Source organism: Rana temporaria, chromosome 1 (genome assembly GCF_905171775.1).
Source record: "Rana temporaria chromosome 1, aRanTem1.1, whole genome shotgun sequence".
Lineage (NCBI taxonomy): Eukaryota > Metazoa > Chordata > Amphibia > Anura > Ranidae > Rana > Rana temporaria.
The window spans coordinates 429,358,634-429,378,184 of record NC_053489.1 but is presented as its reverse complement, the minus strand read 5'-3'; the positions used below and the strand labels follow the sequence as shown (position 1 = coordinate 429,378,184).

At 45.0% G+C, this 19,551-nt stretch overlaps 1 protein-coding gene across 1 annotated transcript in view; it reads left to right on the top strand.

Moving 5' to 3' along the window:
- The first annotated feature begins 257 nt into the window (after positions 1-257).
- The window catches only part of MFHAS1 (malignant fibrous histiocytoma amplified sequence 1), a 113,284-nt gene continuing 93,990 nt past the window's right edge, over positions 258-19,551 (top strand). The window contains exon 1 of the mRNA XM_040325397.1: positions 258-3,661. Within this exon, the coding sequence (XP_040181331.1) occupies positions 772-3,661 (2,890 nt within the window). The 5' untranslated portion in view covers positions 258-771. The remainder of the gene's footprint in view (positions 3,662-19,551) is intronic.

Below are 19,551 nucleotides of genomic sequence, written 5' to 3'. Positions count from 1 at the left end.
TCATATTTTAAAACAACTAGCCGATTCCCCTAGTAAAAACGAGCAGGAATCTAAGGCTAAAAAGTGCCCTCTAAGGGTGAACCACCGCTTTAAGCTTTGAGAAAAAAAAAAACCCTACTGTTTGTTATGAGATTTTGCACTCCCCATCTAAGCTTAGTGTTTGATATCTCTGTACTCCGTTTGAGGAGCAGAGATTTATCAGTCATGGCCGCTAGGGGGCGGCTATCTATCAGGCTTGCGGGCTGTCTGGCAGTCCCCACCCTGTGATGTGACAAGGAGGGGAGGGAAGATACAGGTTAGGAGTCAGTCTCTTTCTACATACATAGATGTGACAATGTTATCGGGCTGCGGGACTACGCCGCTCCTCCTTCCCGAGGACAGAGGATGATGGAATACAGAGCTTTCCATAGATAGACAATAGCTGGATCCCCCACCCTTCCCTGTGTACTGAGGCTGCTGGGAAAAGATCGGAGGAGGCGAGGAAGTGCATGTCCTTTTCTCATCTGCCATTGCTTTGTGATGATCTGTGCTCCGGTGGATGTGTGGACTCGGCTTTATTATTGTGACAGCAGCCTCCTCCTGGTCTGATGGAGGGGGGCACAGTGACATGGCTGGTGAGTGGAGGTGTAGGGATCATCGGGGGTGGCACAATGGCAATCGTTGTTCTCCATCACAGGGAGTGATCTAGGTGGAGGATGATATGTCAGGCTTAGGACTATGATGCACCATCGCTGACACCCCCCCTCCCCACCACCCTCCTCACTGTTGGTCATGATGATGGCATCAGCAGCAGGAAAGGATGGCTACAACAACAGCTGTGACCTGAAGACTGCTAGACTATGGAGGGATGCCGCCCTGCGCTCTAGAAAGCTGAGGAGCAGCCTTAGACAGCTCACCCTAAACTGTGGGGACCAGGACAAGCTCATCCTCCCTGAGGACCTGGACGACGTGGAGGTGCTTAACCTAGGCAACAACTCCCTGGAGGAGGTACCTGATGGCCTGCAGAGCCTGTCTATGGGCAACCTTCATGTCCTCATCCTTCGCAGGAACAAGTTCCTTAATGTGCCCTCTGCTGTGTACGAACTGGGTCGCCTGACCGAGCTGGACATGAGTCACAACCGGTTGGGGTGTCTCACGGAAGCCGTGGGCTTACTGAGCCAGCTGAAGAAGCTGTGCCTGAGCCACAACAAACTGCAGACCCTGCCCAGGCAAATTGGCTCCTTGGTGCACCTAGAGGAGCTGGACGTCAGCTTCAACCGCATCAGCCAGCTACCTGACACTATGCAGGGCCTTCCCCGCCTTAGAGTCCTGGATCTGGACCACAATGACCTGTGCAGCTTCCCTCAACAGCTCCTGCATCTCCCTGCACTGGAGGAGCTGGACTTCTCTGGTAACAAAACGCTTGGCAGCGACTGTGGCGGCTCCTTGCCCCCCGGCATCAGGACCATGAAGTTCTTGAAGGTCTTGTGGTTGAGTAGCACAGGGCTCTGCTTCTTACCTGACTCCTTCTGTAGTTTAGGTAGCTTGGAAAGCCTCATGTTGGACAACAATAACCTCTGTTCGTTGCCCGATGGCTTTGGGGAGCTACAAAAGCTAAGGATGGTCAACCTGTCTTCAAATGTCTTTCAGGAGTTTCCAAAGGACCTACTTCAACTGCAGGACTTGGAGGAGCTGTACATGAGCCGTAACAGGCTGACGGTGGTACCAGAGGGCATCTCTAGCTTGTTTAGGCTGGTCACCCTGTGGTTGGACAACAACAGGATAAGGTATCTGCCGGACACAATAGTGGAGCTGTGCTTGCTGGAGGAGCTTGTGTTGCAAGGTAACCAAATAGCAATTCTTCCAGATAACTTTGGGAAACTGTCCAAAGTCAACATCTGGAAGATCAAAGACAACCCTTTGATTCAGCCTCCTTATGAGGTTTGTATGAAAGGGATCCCTTACATTGCTGCATATCAGAAAGAACTAGCCAATTCACAGCCGGCAGTAAAGCCAAGGTTAAAATTAGTCCTCTCAGGCCATAAGGATGCTGGCAAAACGATGCTTAGGCTTTGTCTCACCGATGGTCAGCAAAGCAGCTGTATCCTGGGAAATACAGGGATTGAGGTGACTAACTGGACAGCCGATGTAGAACGGGGACTTACATTTATTGTGTACGAGTTAGCAGGGGACCAGAGCTATGACATAATCAATCCTTTCTTCCTCTCCCCTGGTGCTCTGTGTATCCTTGTTGTTAATTTAAAGTCTTACGTTTCTACGCATTTTTATACATCTGTAGGTTATTTTCTACATTTTATCAGTGCCAAGGTACCACATGCAGTTGTATGCATAGTAGGGACTCACGCAGACTTGTGCGAGAAAAAGGAGATCGAGGAAAAATGCCTCGATATCCACCACCAGATTTCCCTGCAGGAAAAGAAGGATACGGAGTCCCTACAAAATCTGGCACAGACTGTTGACGAAGCCCTTAGCCAAAATTATGACATGCGCGCGTCGAACCCTCACGCCGCTTTTTATGGTGTTAGTGATAAGAATCTGAGGAGGAAGAAAGCTCAGTTGCAATATTTAATGAACAATCGTCTTCAGATTCTCTCCCCTGTCCTCTGCGTCAGCTGCCATGATTATTCCAACATCAGACGCTTGCGGGACAAACTCCTTTCCGTGGCCGAACACAGGGAGATTTTCCCAAACCTGCATCGAGTTCTTCCCAAATCCTGGCAAATGCTGGAAGAATTGCACTTTAAACCTCAGGAGCTCTGGCTGACTTGGTGGGACTCGGCAAGGCTAGGCCTACAAGCGGGATTGACCGAGGACCGACTGCAGAGCGCCCTGTCTTACTTACACGAGAGCGGGAAGCTGCTCTATTTTGAAGACAATGTGACTCTTAAAGAGTACGTTTTTCATAATCTGACTAAACTTATTGACATTTTGAATGTCTTTTTCCAGAGAGATGCATCTGTCCTGCTCCAAAAGCTAATGAGTGACTCTAAGGTAGATGAGTTGAGGGCCACGCAGCTTCATCATTACGTCGAAGGTTTTCTTCTTCATGGACTTCTGCCCACTCATATCATTAAACTACTGCTTAAACCGCATATCAAAACCCAACAAGACTTGCAGCTAATTCTTGAACTTTTGGAAAAGATGGGCCTGTGTTACTGTATCAATCGATCCAAATGCAAACCATTGAATGGGGCCACGGCTTGGTATAAATTCCCTTGCTATGTGAAGAATGAAGTACCTCATGCGGAAGCCTGGATCAATGGTACCAACATATCGGGGCAATCTCTAGCGGTAGAACAGCTACAGATAGAATACAGCTTTCCATTTATATTCCCTCCTGGTTTGTTTGCCCGCTTTAGCGTTCACATTAATAATCACGTTGTGCATCGCTCAGATGGTAAATTTCAGATCTTCGCCTACAGGGGAAAAGTGCCAGTTGTAGTGAGCTTTCGACCTTCCAGAGGAGCCTTACAGTCAGACGTTTTGTCTATTGCCAGCCATGCTTCATTGCCTAACATATGGACTGCATGGCAAGCTATAACACCCTTGGTTGAAGAACTGAATGCACTATTACAAGAATGGCCCGGCCTTTACTACACAGTACATGTTCTATGTTCCAAGTGCCTTAAAAGGGGGTCACCCAATCCACACACCTTCCCAGGTAAGTTTATTGTCAGCTGTATGTGTGTGTGTATATATGCCTATGTATAGTCCCTGTCTCTCTTGCATTTTGACTATAGTTGTTGATAACATTTTATCAGTTTAATTGTATATGCAGTTACACATTTGTACTGAACAGGCCTCATGCACACTGGACGTTTTTGATGTTACTGTTAGCAGTAGTGTATTTAGGTTTTGTGCTGCCCTAGGCCTGACTAAACTTGTGCACCCCCCTAATTTAAATATGACCCACCCCTTCCTGTCAAGGCCACACCCCTTTCTGTTTAAGACCCACCCTGAAATTATCGAGTGGGACACTAGTTCTTAAAGCGGATGTGCCATGAAAAAAAATTATTAAAAGCCAGCAGCTACAAATACTGCAGCTGCTGACTTTTAATATTAGGACACTTACCTGTCCTGGAGTCCAGCGCCGTCCGCAGCAGCGGACGATCGATCGCTTATCACTCTGCTGCTCCCCCCGCAAACCACGGTGAGGGAACCAGGAAGTGAAGCGCTCCGGCTTCACTGCCCGGTTCCCTACGGCGCATGCGCGAGTCACGCTGCGCCTGCCGATTGGCTCCCGATGTGTACTGGGAGCCGAGTGTTCCCAAAACACAACGGGGGGGGGGCCGCAGGAGGTGACGTCATGCCCGCAGTCTGCCCGAGACTGGTGCCCAGCGTTTTTTTTAGTTTGTTTTCTAATAACACTGAACACTCATCCTTAACAACCAGTAAATTGCAAGCCGGCCACTGCATCCTTAACGGGTGAGTCAACGGCGAACTGAATAGAAACAAAACAAATGCAAAAAAAAACTGTGTGGGCACTCGCTCACCTCCCCCCACCCCTTTCCTGGCCCATCAGGCTACTGATGTAACAAGGGTCTAGTATTGATTTTGGGAAGGGACCCCCCCCCACTCCATTTTTTTTTTCGGCGTGGGGTTGCCCTTAAAATCCATTCCAGACTTGAATGGCCTGGTATGGATTGAGGGAGATTTTTTATTGCCAGAAATTGTTTTGTTTACATTCTGCTGTCAGTGGGGAAGCCTGCTAACAGCTAACGACTCATCCATTGTTTAGGTAGTTCTAAAGCCTATCTGTTTTTTTACCTTATTGCATTCTATGCATTGAGATGAAAAAACCTTCTGTGATGCAGCTTCCCCCCCGCCCCTTTTTCTTACCTGAGCCCGATCTGATCCATCGATGTGCACGAGTGTGGCGGCTCTCGCCGCTGTCTCGCTCCTCATTGGGCAGATTGAAAGCAGCTGGAGCCATTGGCTCCCACTGCTGTCAATGAAATGCTGTGACATGGGAGCAGGGGGTGGGGTTGCGTCCCACTGTCTGTGTCAATGGGAGCGAGCATGCACAGGTGCCCCCATGGAAAGTGGTTTTCCATGGGGACACCCACTGAAGTGGAGGGGCCTGGAGCATTGACGGAGGACCCCAGATGAAGGGGATCGGGCTGCTCTGTGCAAAAGCATTGCACAGAGCAGGCAAGTATGACATATTTGTTATTTTAAGAATTTCCGTAGTTCACATTTGGCACTGTTTGGGGGGGAGTGGGTACCTGATTTTGACAGGTACCTGCTCCCACTTCCAGGTAAGATCACTGTGACAATCTACAAGCATTTCTGGCCCCTCCTCTTACCCCCTGCTGCCTTCTGGGACACGCACAGGTCCCAGAAGGATGGCAGGACCAATCAGAAAGCGCAGAGCGACTCACGCAACTTAACTGCCGGTTTCACATACTTACAATGCGGGTACCTAAACCCAAAGCCGATCGCTGGATTCCAGCACAGGTAAGTGTCCTTTATATTAAGGCCTCATGCACACTGGACGTTAAAATAATGTTATAAAAACGGCAGTAGCTTTGCAGTGAGTTTTTCAACTTTTTTCAACGTTTTTTTCAATAGCGTTTTTTTGCGTTTATTAGCATTTTTTAGCGTTTTTCCGCGTTAGCATTTTTTAGCGTTGTTTGGTTAAAGAATTTTTTTTTTCAACGGATCAAAAAACGTTAAAAAAAACGCTGGCGAGTGATGTTTTTGAGCGTTTATCAGCGTTTATTGACGTTTATCAGCGTTTATCAGCATTATAGTGTTTTTACAGCTGAAAAACGTCTCTCAGAACCCACTAGTTTTTTTTTTTTTTTACTGCTCAAAAACGCCACTGCTGATAACAGCCTATGTGTGCATGGACACATAGGATAACATGATGGAGAGTTTATTGACTATAGAAAAAAATGTCTACTGCCAAAAACAGCTGCTGTAAAAACGTCCAGTGTGCATGAGGCCTAAAAGTCAGAAGCTACAGCATTTGTAGCTGCTGATTTATTTATTTATTTTTTTAACAGACTGGAGCTCCTCTTTAAGGATGCGGCGGCCGGCTTGCCAGTCATTGGTTGTTAAAGCGGTAGTTCACCCCCCCGACACATTTTACCATCGAGACAGGCATTGTAGCGCGAGCTACAGTATGCCTGTCCCGATTTTTTTAACCCCGGACTCACCTTGTAATCCGACATCGTAGATTTCGGCTCCCGCGGGGAATGGGCGTGCCTATGGAGAGGGAGGATGATTGACGGCCGGCCCTGGCACGTCACTCTCCCCGAAGACAGCCGGAGTAGGTCTCGGCTCTTCACGGCGCCTGCGCACAGGCTATGCGCACGCGTCGTGAAGACCAAGCCTATTTCGGCTATTTCCGGAGAAGCGTGACGCGCCAGAGCCGGCCGTCAATCATCCTCCGTCTCCATAGGCACGCCCATTCCCCGGTATCTTCGATCTACGACTACAAGGTGAGTACGGGGGTAAAAAATTCGGGACAGGCATACTGTAGCTCGCGCTACAATGCCTGATTTTAAGGTAAAAGAAAAAAAATATTTTTTTTTTTGGTCGATAGGGTGAACCCCCGCTTTAAGGACGCCAGTGGCCCCACTAATGCTAATGCTACTAAATGTAGCTCACACACTGTGCTAAGCGCTGGAAAAAAATGCTAAAATATTAGGCTTTCTTCTCAAAGATTATCTGTCAATGGTATTGATTGGACATGTATAGCTAGAAGTATTTTCAGGCCTAAACAGATGTATGACTATGCTGCATTTGGGGTATATAAGGCACATGTAACATCTATGGTAAAGTGTGTCTGACGATAGTAAATACTCATGTATTCCTTTTAGGGAAAATTGACTCTACTTATGAACAGCTGCATGTCTTCCTAATAGCATCTCTTGAATGTCTTCGTTCTTTTCAGGTCAATGACCTCCAATGTATACAGTATGTTCTACATAAAACATTGCTGCAGTTCCACAAATAATAGTTTTCCTTTGACACTGTGATTACCAGTGACGCTGTTATCATGCCTGACATTGATAAGGGCTTTCTTAAAAAAAATAAAAATAAATGTCAAGCCATTTTTAAATCTGTAAATCTTTCAATATCTCTTTCATGGTTACATCTAATTGGTATATAAACTTGATAAATATGGACTTTCACGTGACTTGGTTATTCTAGACATCGTGTCGCTAAGCATAATAAACGTTGAAGCGCAGCAGATTAGTGTATGGAACCTATGTATAAATATTTAAGCCGTATACATTTTCCTGAGTGTTTGGAGGGTATGTTCATGTATAGTGCTGCCAATTACATGTAGGGGTAATAAGGTGGTGGTGCCCTACAGACCCTATGCTTTTCTTCCCCCTTCCTCAACCTTTTTACCAGCGAGGAACCCTTCAAATCATTTTTAGGTTTCAGGGAACCCCTACTAAATATATTAGACCTACGGCTCATGGTACAATGATGTGATTAGCATGCTGTAAAGAAATAAAATAATAAATAATGGGATTTACTTCATAATCATGAATTCAAACAAAACAAATTATAAAAGTACTAGTACTAGATAGAAAAGAAACATAGGTAGTGAACATTTTAGTAACCTCTTACATTGGTGGTCAGTGTAGGAGCAAGTCCTTTTGTTGGTGGTCAGTGTGGAATTTACCCCTTACATTGGCAGTCAGTATAAATGTAACCCCTGAGTTTAGAAGTGACCCTTACATTGGTGGTCAGCGTACAAATGACCCCTTACATTGGTGGTCAGTGTAGGAGCAAGTCCTTTCATTGGTGGTCAGTGTGGAAATGACCCCTTACATTGGTGATCAGTGTAGGAGTGAGCCTTTTATTGGTATCAAGTATAGAAATTACCCCTTACATTGGCAATCAGTGTGAATGTAGCCCCTTATAGTGGAAGTAAGTTTCGAAGTGGCCCTTACATCGGTGGTCAGTGTAGGAGTAAGTCCTTTTCATTGGTAGCCAGTTTAGAAATTGTGTAAATGTAACCCCTTACATTGGTGGTCAGTGTAGAATTGACCCTTACATTGGTGGTCAGTGTAGAATTGACCCTTACATTGGTGGTCAGTGTAGAATTGACCCTTATATTGGTGGTCAGTGTAGAAGTGAGCCTTACATTGGTGGTCAGTGTAGAATTGACCCTTACATTGGTGGTCAGTGTAGAATTGACCCTTACATTAGTGGTCAGTGTAGAAGTGACCCTTACATTGGTGGTCAGTGTAGAATTGACCCTTATATTGGTGGTCAGTGTAGAAGTGAGCCTTACATTGGTGGTCAGTGTAGAATTGACCCTAAGGCCCCTTTCAGACGGACGGATAGAATGGTGCTTTTAGCTGCGGATTTTACCGCAGCTAGAAGCACACAATGCTTTCCTATGACATCATTCACACACTACGGTTACCTGCGATGTTTTTCCCCGCGGTTTTGTGCGGATAGAAAAAATAGAACTGGATGCGTCCAGCTGCGAAATCCCGCAGCTATCGGCACATAACCGCAGGTAAGCTCAGTGCACTGTGTCAGCTGCGTTTGGTATGAATCTTGAGGAGGAACTCCACGCCAAATTTCAACTAAAAAACCGGCATGGGTCCCTACTACAGGAGCATACCAGGCTCTTGGGTCTGCTATGGATTTTAAGGAGACACCCCCTGTGCCGAAAAACCGGCGTGGGGGGGTCCCCCCAAAATCCATACCAGACCCGTATCCGAGCAGCAGCCCGGCCGGTCAGGAAAGGGGTGGGGACGGGCGAGCGCCCCCCCTCCTTAACGGTGCCAGGCCGCATTCCCTCAACAACCCCAAAGCACCTGTCCCCATGTTGATGAGGACAGGGCCTCTTCCCTACAACCCTGGCCGTTGGTTTAATAAGGGGGCCCCCAGATGCCGGCCCCCCACCCTAGGTGAATGAGTATGGGGTACATCGTACCCCTACCCATTCACCTGGCGCAAAAAAATATGTAAAAAAAAACACGACACAGGGTTTCTTATAGGCATTATGACTGTAAACATGGGGACCTCTCAGCAGCACAGTACTGTTATGTAGTGCAATGCTGGTCACCACTCTTCTTATAGGTGTTATGACTGTAATCCTGGGGACCTCTCAGCAGCACAGTACTGTTATGTACTGCAATGCTGGTCACCACTCTTCTTATAGGTGTTATGACTGTAATCCTGGGGACCTCTCAGCAGCACAGTACTGTTATGTACTGCAATGCTGGTCACCACTCTTCTTATAGGCATTATGACTGTAAACATGGAAACCTCTCAGCGGTACTGTACTTGTATGTATTGCAATGCTGGTCACCACTCTTCTTATAGGCATTATGACTGTAAACATGGAAACCTCTCAGCGGTACTGTACTTGTATGTATTGCAGTGCTGGTCACCACTCTTCTTATAGGCAATATGACTGTAAACATGGGGACCTCTCAGCAGCACAGTGCTGTTATGTACTGATGTAAAGGTTAAATGTATGGTATCAGACAATCAAATTTCAAAAAATGCTTTTATTTATATCTTTTTCTAAACATGTCTTCTAAATCAAACTATTTTTAAGGTCTTGGTTGCACAATTGCACATCCTGTCCAGAATCCCACTTGAGTAGAACTTGTGTGTAGTCCTTCGATATGTGATTCTAGCTGTATTACTGAGTTGGTCATGAGCCTCGTTTTTTAGCATGGATGATTTACTGCATAGCTTAAGACTAAACATTTTCTCGCTCTGGCAGCAGGCCTTAGAGATTCTTTGAATAACTTAGTGCTGGATTAAAGTCAGCTCCAGTGCAATTGCCATAGATCAGTTTAGGATCTATAAGTTGTTGTTTCCTAAATTGTCAGTGCATCTTAACAAACGCTGGTTGAAAAACTGCAGTCTGTCAAAACAGATTTTAGTTTAAATATAAGGCTCTTTGTGCATGGTATTGACGTTTTTAACACTGGATCTTCATTGAAGAAAGTTCCTGCTAAAAAAGCACTAGTGTGATCTGTATAGTGCTTATGTGCGTTAATGTTTATACCCATATACTGTAAGGGCCAGATCCACGTACCTCTGCGCATTGTTCCGTCCGGCGTAGCGTATCTCAGATACACTTCGCCGCCGTAACTTTCAGTGTATTTTCCGTATCCTGAAATAATTTGCGCCGTAAGTTACGGTGGCGTAGTGTAACTGTGTCGGCGTAAGGGTGCGCAATTCATATGGATGAGATGGGGGCGTGTTTTATGTCAATACGTCTTGACCCGACGTAAATGACGTTTTTTCTGAACGGCGCATTCGCTGTCCGTAGGGGTATCCCAGTGTGCATGCTCCAAATTAACCCGCAACAAGCCAATACTTTCGACGTGAACGTCATTCTACGCAAAGCCCTATTCGCAAACGTTTTACGCAAACAACGTACACAACGGAAAATTCAACGCTGGCCCGACGTCCATACTTAACATTGGCTACGCCTCATATAGCAGGGGTAACGTTACGCCGAAAAAAGCCTTACGGCAACAACGTAAAAAAATGCGCCGGGCGAATGTTTGTGGATTGGCGTATCTAGCTAATTTGCATACTCGATGCGGAAATCGACAGAAGCGCCACCTAGCGGCCAGCGTAAATATGCACCTTAGATCCGACGGCGTACTAAGGCCTCGTACACACGACCGAACATGTCTGCTGAAATTGGTCCGCGGACCAGTTTCCGCGGACATGTTCGGTCGTCTGTACGTCCGACCGGACAATTTCCCGGCGGACAAATGTTTCTTAGCATGCTAAGAAACATGTCCGCGGACCGTTTTCATCAGACATGTCCTGTCGTGTGTACGAGGCCTAAGACGTATGCCAGTTGGATCTAGCCCAGCTTCAGGCGTATCTTGTTTTGTGTATAGTGTGACTTTACGTGTACACGCGTATTCACACAAGTACTGACAGTACAGTAGTACAAGCTGCGTCCACGGGAACATAGAAAAACAAGTGTTTGCATTCAGATCAGTAAAAAATACATTGCCTGAGTGCCGAAATACCTTGCATTTTTGGTCCCCCCCCCCCCCCCCCCCCCGTGCAGTAGTCCCAATGTGGGTTATTTATTTTTCTGAAGAGCAAGCCGTTGGTATGTGTAATGAGCTGGCCTGCTACTTGTGACCTTGGCCAGATACTTTGGCTCATGAGACTTGGGGCAGCTTTACACTGTGGCTATGTTTTACAAAGGAGCATGCAATGAATAAAGAATCACATAATATTTTCTATTGTAGGATAAGGCCTACATGCATGTGTAAACAGCTCGGGATGTTTTTGTAACGCTGCTGATTTTCTGATGATACTGAAAAGCTCTCTTATGAATAGACTTTTTAGTTTGACAAGTAGAGCACAAAGGAATTCCGGCTGTTGGTTCTCTTGAACCTTTGAAAATGCTTTCGAGAGAAAGTTAAATGTGGACCTGTCACTCTGAATTAATGTCAGCTCATCGTGCTATAGGGCATTCTTTTATCTGTGACTGGTACTTTTGTTATGTGGCCATTGGCTATAGGTAACACGCTGTGGATGTGAGTGCATCATTTGTGATACATATTTTCCCAAGTTACCGGTTAATTACCTATAGACATAGCCCTAAACGTATACATTTTTTTTTCCCCCAGTGATATGCCCTGAAAATTACTTCTCATAAGCGTCACGGTTGCTATTTCAAGTTCAGGAAACTGCTGTTTTCTAGAGTAGTAGGTGAGAGGGGCTCCTCGATGGTGTATTTGTGTAAGGCTGGCCATTTATGCAATTTTATTGTACAATTTTTCCTTTAGATTTACCAAAACCATATCATATGAGGTCAAACCTAAACACTCGATTTGTATGCAATTGGGCAGGCCCTTGCACTAGATAGTTTAGGGTAAATCTAATGTAAATTGAATAAGAAAATTGTACAGTGTATAGCCAGCCTAACTTAGTAACACAGGCAAGCCTATTACAGGTGCCTAGGAACCAAGCAATGTGAATCTATCTTTTTATTCATAACAGATATGATTTATGAAAACTTTAGTCTCTCTTTTAAATAGCGGTTGCAAAGGGTAACAGTTCTGCTGGTGTTATAGCTTTTATTAAAGGAGTTGTAAAGGAAAACTTTTTTTTTTTGCTGAAATGACTGTTTACAGGGTATGGAGACATAATAGTTAACCGATTCCTTTTAAAATTGATTAAAAATAGATAAAAATCAATCATATAATGTACCTCTAGTTGCGTTTTTGCATGTTATCCTGCCTCTGTGCATGTACAGAGCCATAGAGCAGTGATGGTTTGGAAAATGAAACTAGAATCTCCCAGTACTATGGTCATCAGGAAACAGACAACCAGGAAGTGTCCAGAACAGAGAAGGATTACAGCAACATCAGAGCAAAAACGAACAATGAGGACATGAAACCAGGACTGCAGTAAGGTAAAGGAAGCTATTTAGCACCCGCGATTGCCGGCAATCACGGCAGGACTATGGATCTGTGTGTGTAAACACACAGATCCATGTTGATAGGGAATTTGGCGGCGGGTTATGTATCAGGTTAATGGGCCACATGCTACCAGATGCAGTGCCGCTTGCCACCCATAGCCTGCCACCAGATGCAGTGCTGCTGTCACTCCCTCTGCATGAGCCCCGTGCATAGAAGGAAAGGAGCGGAGTCACTATCTGGAGAGTGAAGATCACACCAGTCCCTACTGCTTTCCGCTGGGTGCCAGAGAAGGAGGAGGTGACAAGGTGGGTGGGGACAGCAGTGCTGCACTAGGCGCAGGCCTCGCTCCCGGTCTCACTGTCTGAGAGTAAATTGTCACTGGTTGCAAGATGCCAGGCAGCGCCGGCCCTAGCATCCAGTTCCGGAAATGTAGTTATTAGTTAGTAGGGGGTGGCTGTGTCCTCTATTTCATTCCGGGACATTGTATTGTCCGGGACCCAGGACAGACATGTCAATTGTGGGACAGTCCCGGGTAATCCGTGACACTTGGGCACCCTAGTCAGACTGTTCTAGAGTGGCTGCATTCATTATCCATGCCCACCTTATGTATGTGAATGTATCCACCCTTTCCTGCTCACCCCCAAGGAATGCACAGCTTTGTAAAGAGACACTTCAGCTCTATAGTAATTGCAGTATGTATAGAGCGTATCATGTTAACAGAAATAACGACACTAGTGGTGGTGAGATGCATGAATGGAGGATAGGGAGTGTGCACAGGACAATGGTAAGAGACCCTGCTTTGATAAGGAACTCCACCCTATTAGGTGAGTCGGTAACCTGCCACCTGAATTAACCAACGACATTGGTCATCAGGACCCCGCCAATTGCATTTTTTTAATGCGCTTTTCTTCAAGGTTTAATGTATTGTGCATTCAGAGATGATATTCTGCATACCTTGATTGTAACGAGTGGTTATTTGAGTTAATTTCTATCATCTCCAACCAGTCTACCCCATTCTCCCCTTACATCAACAAGGCATTTTCATCCACACAACTGCCACATACTGGATATTTTCACTTTTTCCGGTCATTCTCTGTAAACCCTAGAGATGGTTGTGCGTGGAAATCCCAGTAGATCAGCAGTTTTTGAAATACTCAGATCAGCCTGTCTGGCACCAACAACCATGCCATGGTCAAAGTCACTTAAATCCCCTTTTTTTCCATTCTGATGCTCGGTTTGAACTTCAGCAAGTCACCTTCACCACGTGTGGATGCCTAAATGCTTGAGTTGTGCCATATGATTGGCTGATTTAGCAATTTGTTATGTGTTTTACCAAGCAAGTGAAAAGGTATACCCAATAAAGTGTCCGGTTAGTGCAGTGTTTCTCAACTCCAGTCCTCAAGGCGCCCCAACAGGTCATGTTTTCAGGATTTCCCTCTGATGAAACGGCTGTGGTGATTACTAAGGCAGTTAAACTGATCAAATCCCCTGTGCAAAATAATGGAAAGCCTGAAAACATGACCTGTTGGTGCGCCTTAAGGACTGGAGTTGAAAAACATTGGGTTAGTGTATATGGGGCCTCTAATGCAGATCATGATCTCACCAAAGGGCCACATACAAATTGTATTATATTTAAATGCTACACAATTCTGTCAAAGGCTGAAGACGTACAAAAGGAGAGGGTCTTATACTGTGCTACAGGAGTTGTTGGAGACTGGAGTCAAGCTGTCAGAGACTGGGGACATTTTACAAGAAACTTCTAGCGATCAGCGCTATTGCAGACCCATTATAAATCAATACTCCCACTGCTGACCGATGGGACCGCACTGCAAACATCAAAGGCACTCATGCGGCCCTCGGGCCGCAGGTTGGGCACCAGGGCGCTATGTAAATCTATAGCATGTGTCAGGAGGACTTGCCATTCACTGGTGCATACTGTAATAAATCTACTCTGTTAGTCAGTTAATAGACACAATATTTGTCCATATATCTCACGGCTATGTTGGATATTGGCATAGAGTGAGCAGTTGATAATCCACCAACAATATTGTTTTTAATAAATATATATATTTACACACTGGAAATTTTATATTGCTGATATCTGAAAGTATTGCTAACTTCTACTTTTATGCCGCATACACACCATCACTTTATGTGATGAAAAAAAACTACACTTTCTGTGAAGTAAAAAATGACGTTTTTGAAACTTCAATTTTCAAAGACGAAGTTGCCTACACACCATCGTTTTTCTCACAATGTTCTAGCAAAGCGAGGTTACGTTCCACCACGTTTTACCATTGAAGCTTGCTTCATAAGTAGCTTCTGGGCATGCGTGGATGAAAAAACGTCTTAGAAAACAACGTTTTTTGCTACACACGGTCAATTTCTGTGAAGTAAAAAGTGCACTTTTGAAAAACGACACATAAAATTGAAGCATGCTTCAATTTTTTTTGGTCATTTTTTACAAGACATAAAACGACGTTTTCCCCCCACACACAGTCAATTAAAGTGACGTTTTTAAAAACGTCATTTTTTTTCATCACATAAAGTTATGGTGTGTACGGGGCATTAGTTTGGGTGGAACATCTCTTGCTTTTGTCAATAATACAATTTTCACTTTAAAGTGGATGTAAACCCAATTTTTTTATTTTTTTTATTTCACAATGTACAGTATAAGATTTCCTATCATCTGTGCCCAGTCTTGCCACACAGAGTTAATCCAGCTCTGAGCAATCCTCTTTTATTGTTCAGTGAAATAAAACGGACTTACAGAGAAAAACCTTAGTCAGTTCCGCCCCCTTGCTGTGAGTGACAGGTTATTTACATATCTCATGCAGTAGCCTGGAGACAGGCATTATTTTTTAATTCCCACCTCCACTCCTTTTCTGAAGTCATGTGGTTACTTTTCTGGAGTTTGACTGGATGTTAGTGATCATAGCCGAATTTAGTGTAAGGAATACATAGGAAAAAATGCATGTTGAAAAGGGGAGGGTGGGGAGTCTACTGGCATCACGACTCCACCCACCGAGCTCCAGACAACAGATCCACCCACAGAATCTGCAGGTTTTCCTTTCCTTGTAATAGGCAGAGGGGAAACCTTTGACAGGTAAGGATACATGCAGGAGGCATGTATATCCTTATAGATAACCACTATGGCAGTAGTTTAGAAATGATGAGAGTGGGTTCACATCCACTTTAAGGAGGAAACTTCAATGGTGGAAATACAGATATTTGAAATTGCAGATATTGGAACTTTGTTGTAACTGCTATGTTGTGGGTCCACATGGTACTGCTTCTTTATATATAAGCTTTGTAACTGCTTTTTCAGATGAATAATTCCGCGTATACACGGTCAGAATTTCCGACAACAAATATTCGATGTGAGCTTGTTGTCGGAAAATTAGACTCTGTGTATGGTCCATTGGACATTTGTTGTCGGAATTTCCGACAACAAAAATTTGAGAGCTTGTTCTCAAATTTTCCGACAACAAAAAAATTCCGACTGTGTGTACACAGTTCAAAGCGCAAAAATTCTACGCATGCTTGGAATCATTGAACTTTATTCTCAGCTCGTCGTAGTGTTGTACGTCACCGCGTTCTTGACGTTCGGAACTTTCGCCAAATTTTGTGTGACCGCGTGTATGCAACACAAGTTTGAGCCAACATCCGTTGGAAATGTATCCACGATTTTGTTGTCGGAATGTCGGATCGTCTGTACGTGGCATAATAGTGTGTTTGCACAATCGGATTTCTCATTTCGGTGGATGAAACACAGCAGCAAACGTTATCTTTCTGAGCTCGTACTCCTTTTCTGTTCTTTATTCTTAGTTCCTTTTCTCAAATTATCCATGAAAAATAAGTAGATTGGATCTGATATAGTAAAATATATTTTCTATAGCTATCCAAATATTCTCCCATAATAGGAAGAAATACCTCCCCTAGATTTTAATAGTTCCCCACTCTATTCAGAACTAAAAATAACATTTTGACTTCAGATCTACGTCCACAAGTTGTCAAGAATACAATATACAGGATATGGATGTAGAAATGGAGACAAATTGGAAAACCTAATTCCAGGGAAACAGATAAATACACAGTGGTAAATCTGGCCAGCTATTTTTATTTTTTATTTATACACTTCTAATTCCTAAAAAGCCTGGCAGTTGATGCATGCCCTAGTTAGGCATTGCATTTTCCTACATTACCCACCCATCTACAGCTTAATTGGATGAGAAAACTAGTGCCTTAAAGTGGTTGTAAACACATACACAGTGAAATGACTGGCCTCAGGTGATACACCGAGATGAAACAAATCCTCCTACCTAACTGGAACGTTTGTATCTGTTGTCTTCTCTTCTCTAAATCCAAAGTCCAGAATATTCAAGCTTGTCTGAGCTGTCGGAAAAAAGGTAACGAAGAGCTAAAGTTAGGCCCCGTACACACGACCGAGTTTCTCGGCAGAATTCAGCCAACGTATTCTGCCGAGAAAAACGGTCGTGTGTACACTTTTCGCCGAGGAAACCGACGAGGATCTCGTCGGGCCAAAAAGAGAACATGGGAAAAGTTGGCTCGGCGAGATCCTCGGCGGCTTCACAAGGAACTCGACGAGCAAAACGATGTGTTTTGCCCGTCGAGTTTCTCGGACGTGTGTACGGGGCCTTACACTCTGCTGAGCTCAGTGAGGAGAGCTCTGAGAACTGATTGGAGGGAAGAGACACACCCTCCTTCACACAGCACATAGGAGCAGAGGCTGTCAATCTGCTGGAGCTCCCTCACCTGTCACCATTTTTCGCTTGGTGTCGGAAAAACTTGTCAGAAGTGAAGAAGAGACAGAAATGACACTTGGTGCTCTTTCTTAAAGCGTGAGTTCACCCGAAAAAGTATTTTTAACATGAGGTTGAGTCTTATTTTGTCAAGGGGAATCGGGTGTTTTTTTTTTTTTTTAAATCAAAGCAGTACTTACCGTTTTATAGATAGATCTTCTCCGCCGCTTCCGGGTATGGTATTCGGGACTGGGCGTTCCTATTTGATTAACAGGCTTCCGACAGGCATCCATCGCGTCACGAGTAGCCGAACGTCGGTGCGGCTCTATACGGCGCCTGCGCACCGACGTTCGGCTACTTTTGGAAAATCGTGACGCGATGTATGCGACGGTCGGAAGCCTGTCAATCAAATAGGAACGCCCAGTCCCGCAGCCCATACCCGGAAGTGGCGGAGAAGATCGCTCTCTAAAACGGTAAGTACTGCTTCGATTTAAAAAAACTACCCGATTCCCCTTGACAAAATGAGCATCAATCTAAGGTTAAAAATTAAGTTTTCGGGTGAACCTCCACTTTAAAACAAGTACATGCTATAGTAGAGGGATATGCTCTGTTTATATTTCATGTCTGAGCGACTTTTTAAGTCTAGTCTTCCAGGATCACAAAATGGACAAAGTAATACACTTATTTTCTTCTTGCTCCTAGGCCAACTGCACATCCAAACCCACTACTCTATAATATTGGGCAGCAAACCAGAGTTTCTGGGTGGACAGTTGACCAAGGGGATTAAAGAAAATATTTGTATGCCCATTATGCTAAAAGGAGGAGCAACAATCCTTATATTTGGGATTTGTGTTAGGCCCCTTTCACTCTGGGCTGTTCGCTTTGACGGACTCCGCTTGCTCAGCAGGTATAAATCCGTTGATCCCCACTGAGCTGGTGGATGACAGGTCCGTCTCCACTCACTGTGCAGGGATGGACCTGTCAGAGCCCAGCTGTACTCTAGGGGATCGGATGAAAATGGACCGCCTGTCCGTTTTCATCCGATCTGCCAGATGAATGGAAAATAGGGTTTCCATCCGTCTGGATTTAGCGGATCGGATGTCAGCGGACATGCCACCGCTGACATCCGTCGCTCCATAGACCTGCATGGAGCGTCTGTAAAGCACCTGAAAAGACAGGTGGACCTGAACAGTGTGAAAGAGCCCTTAGACTTAAAGCGGTTGTAAACCCACTTTTTTCACTTTTACCTACAGGTAAGCCTATAATAAGGCTTACCTGTAGGTATAAAGAATATCTCCTAAACCTGCACGGTTTAGGAGATATTCCCCTCACAATGCGCCGCTGCAATTGCAGCGGCGCATGCACAGGGGGGAATCCACGGCGAAAGGACCGGTAGCCGCCGGACCTTGCCGAATTTAAATCTCCCACGCGCGGGAGTGACGTCATCGCTACTCCAGCCAATCACAGCGCTGGAGTGGCGATACCCGGAAGACACGCCCCCCCCCCCCGTTGTCTTCTGGGAAACACACTGGTCCCAGGAGACAGCGGGGACCACTGGGAACGAGCCGCGCTACTCGCGCATGCCCAGTAGGGAACCAGGCAGTGAAGCCGCAACGCTTCACTTCCTGATTCCCTCACCGAGGATGGCGGCGGGGGCAGCAGAGTGACAAAGCGATTGCTCGTCTTCTGCTGCCGACATCGTGGACGTGCTGGACGGGAAGGTGTCCATTTATTAAAAGTCAGCAGCTGCAGTATTTGTAGCTGCTGGCTTTTAATATTTTTTTTTTTTGTAGGACCTCCGCTTTAAGTAACGATTGCCTTTTATCGTTATAAATTATATACTATTTTTTCGTTCGCAAAAAAGCATCTGTAACTACTAATAAGGCAAAGTCTATAGAACTAATTAAACAGTATTAGTGCACCACTCCCAAGGAAAACATCTGTTTTGGTACACTGTATTCTGAACTAAAGACCGACCCATTTGCACAAATAAGAGGCCTCTGACTCCTACAAGAGACATCTCTTCTTTTGCGTAGACATGTTGAAATGAACTGAAGCTCCTGGCATGAGGATCGTCATCTATTTACATCTTAGTATAGCGTTCTAAATCTTTTATTTATATCATGCCTATATCTTTTGTTGGTGCATTGTTGTAGTAATGCAGTCAGTCGCGATCGAAGCAGATGCATTGATTTGGATACTAGCAATTGAAAAGACCAGCTGGAAATCTAGTTCTTCAGATGAGAAACAACAATGAAAATGGTGTCAGAACCTAGGTTATTATCTTCTCTGCATTATTCATTTCCTTCAGGTCTAGTCTTCTGGAGGCTGCCTCTAAAGATCACTTTTAGCGGAGCCTTTTATTTCTGACCTCACTTGGTGTCATGTCA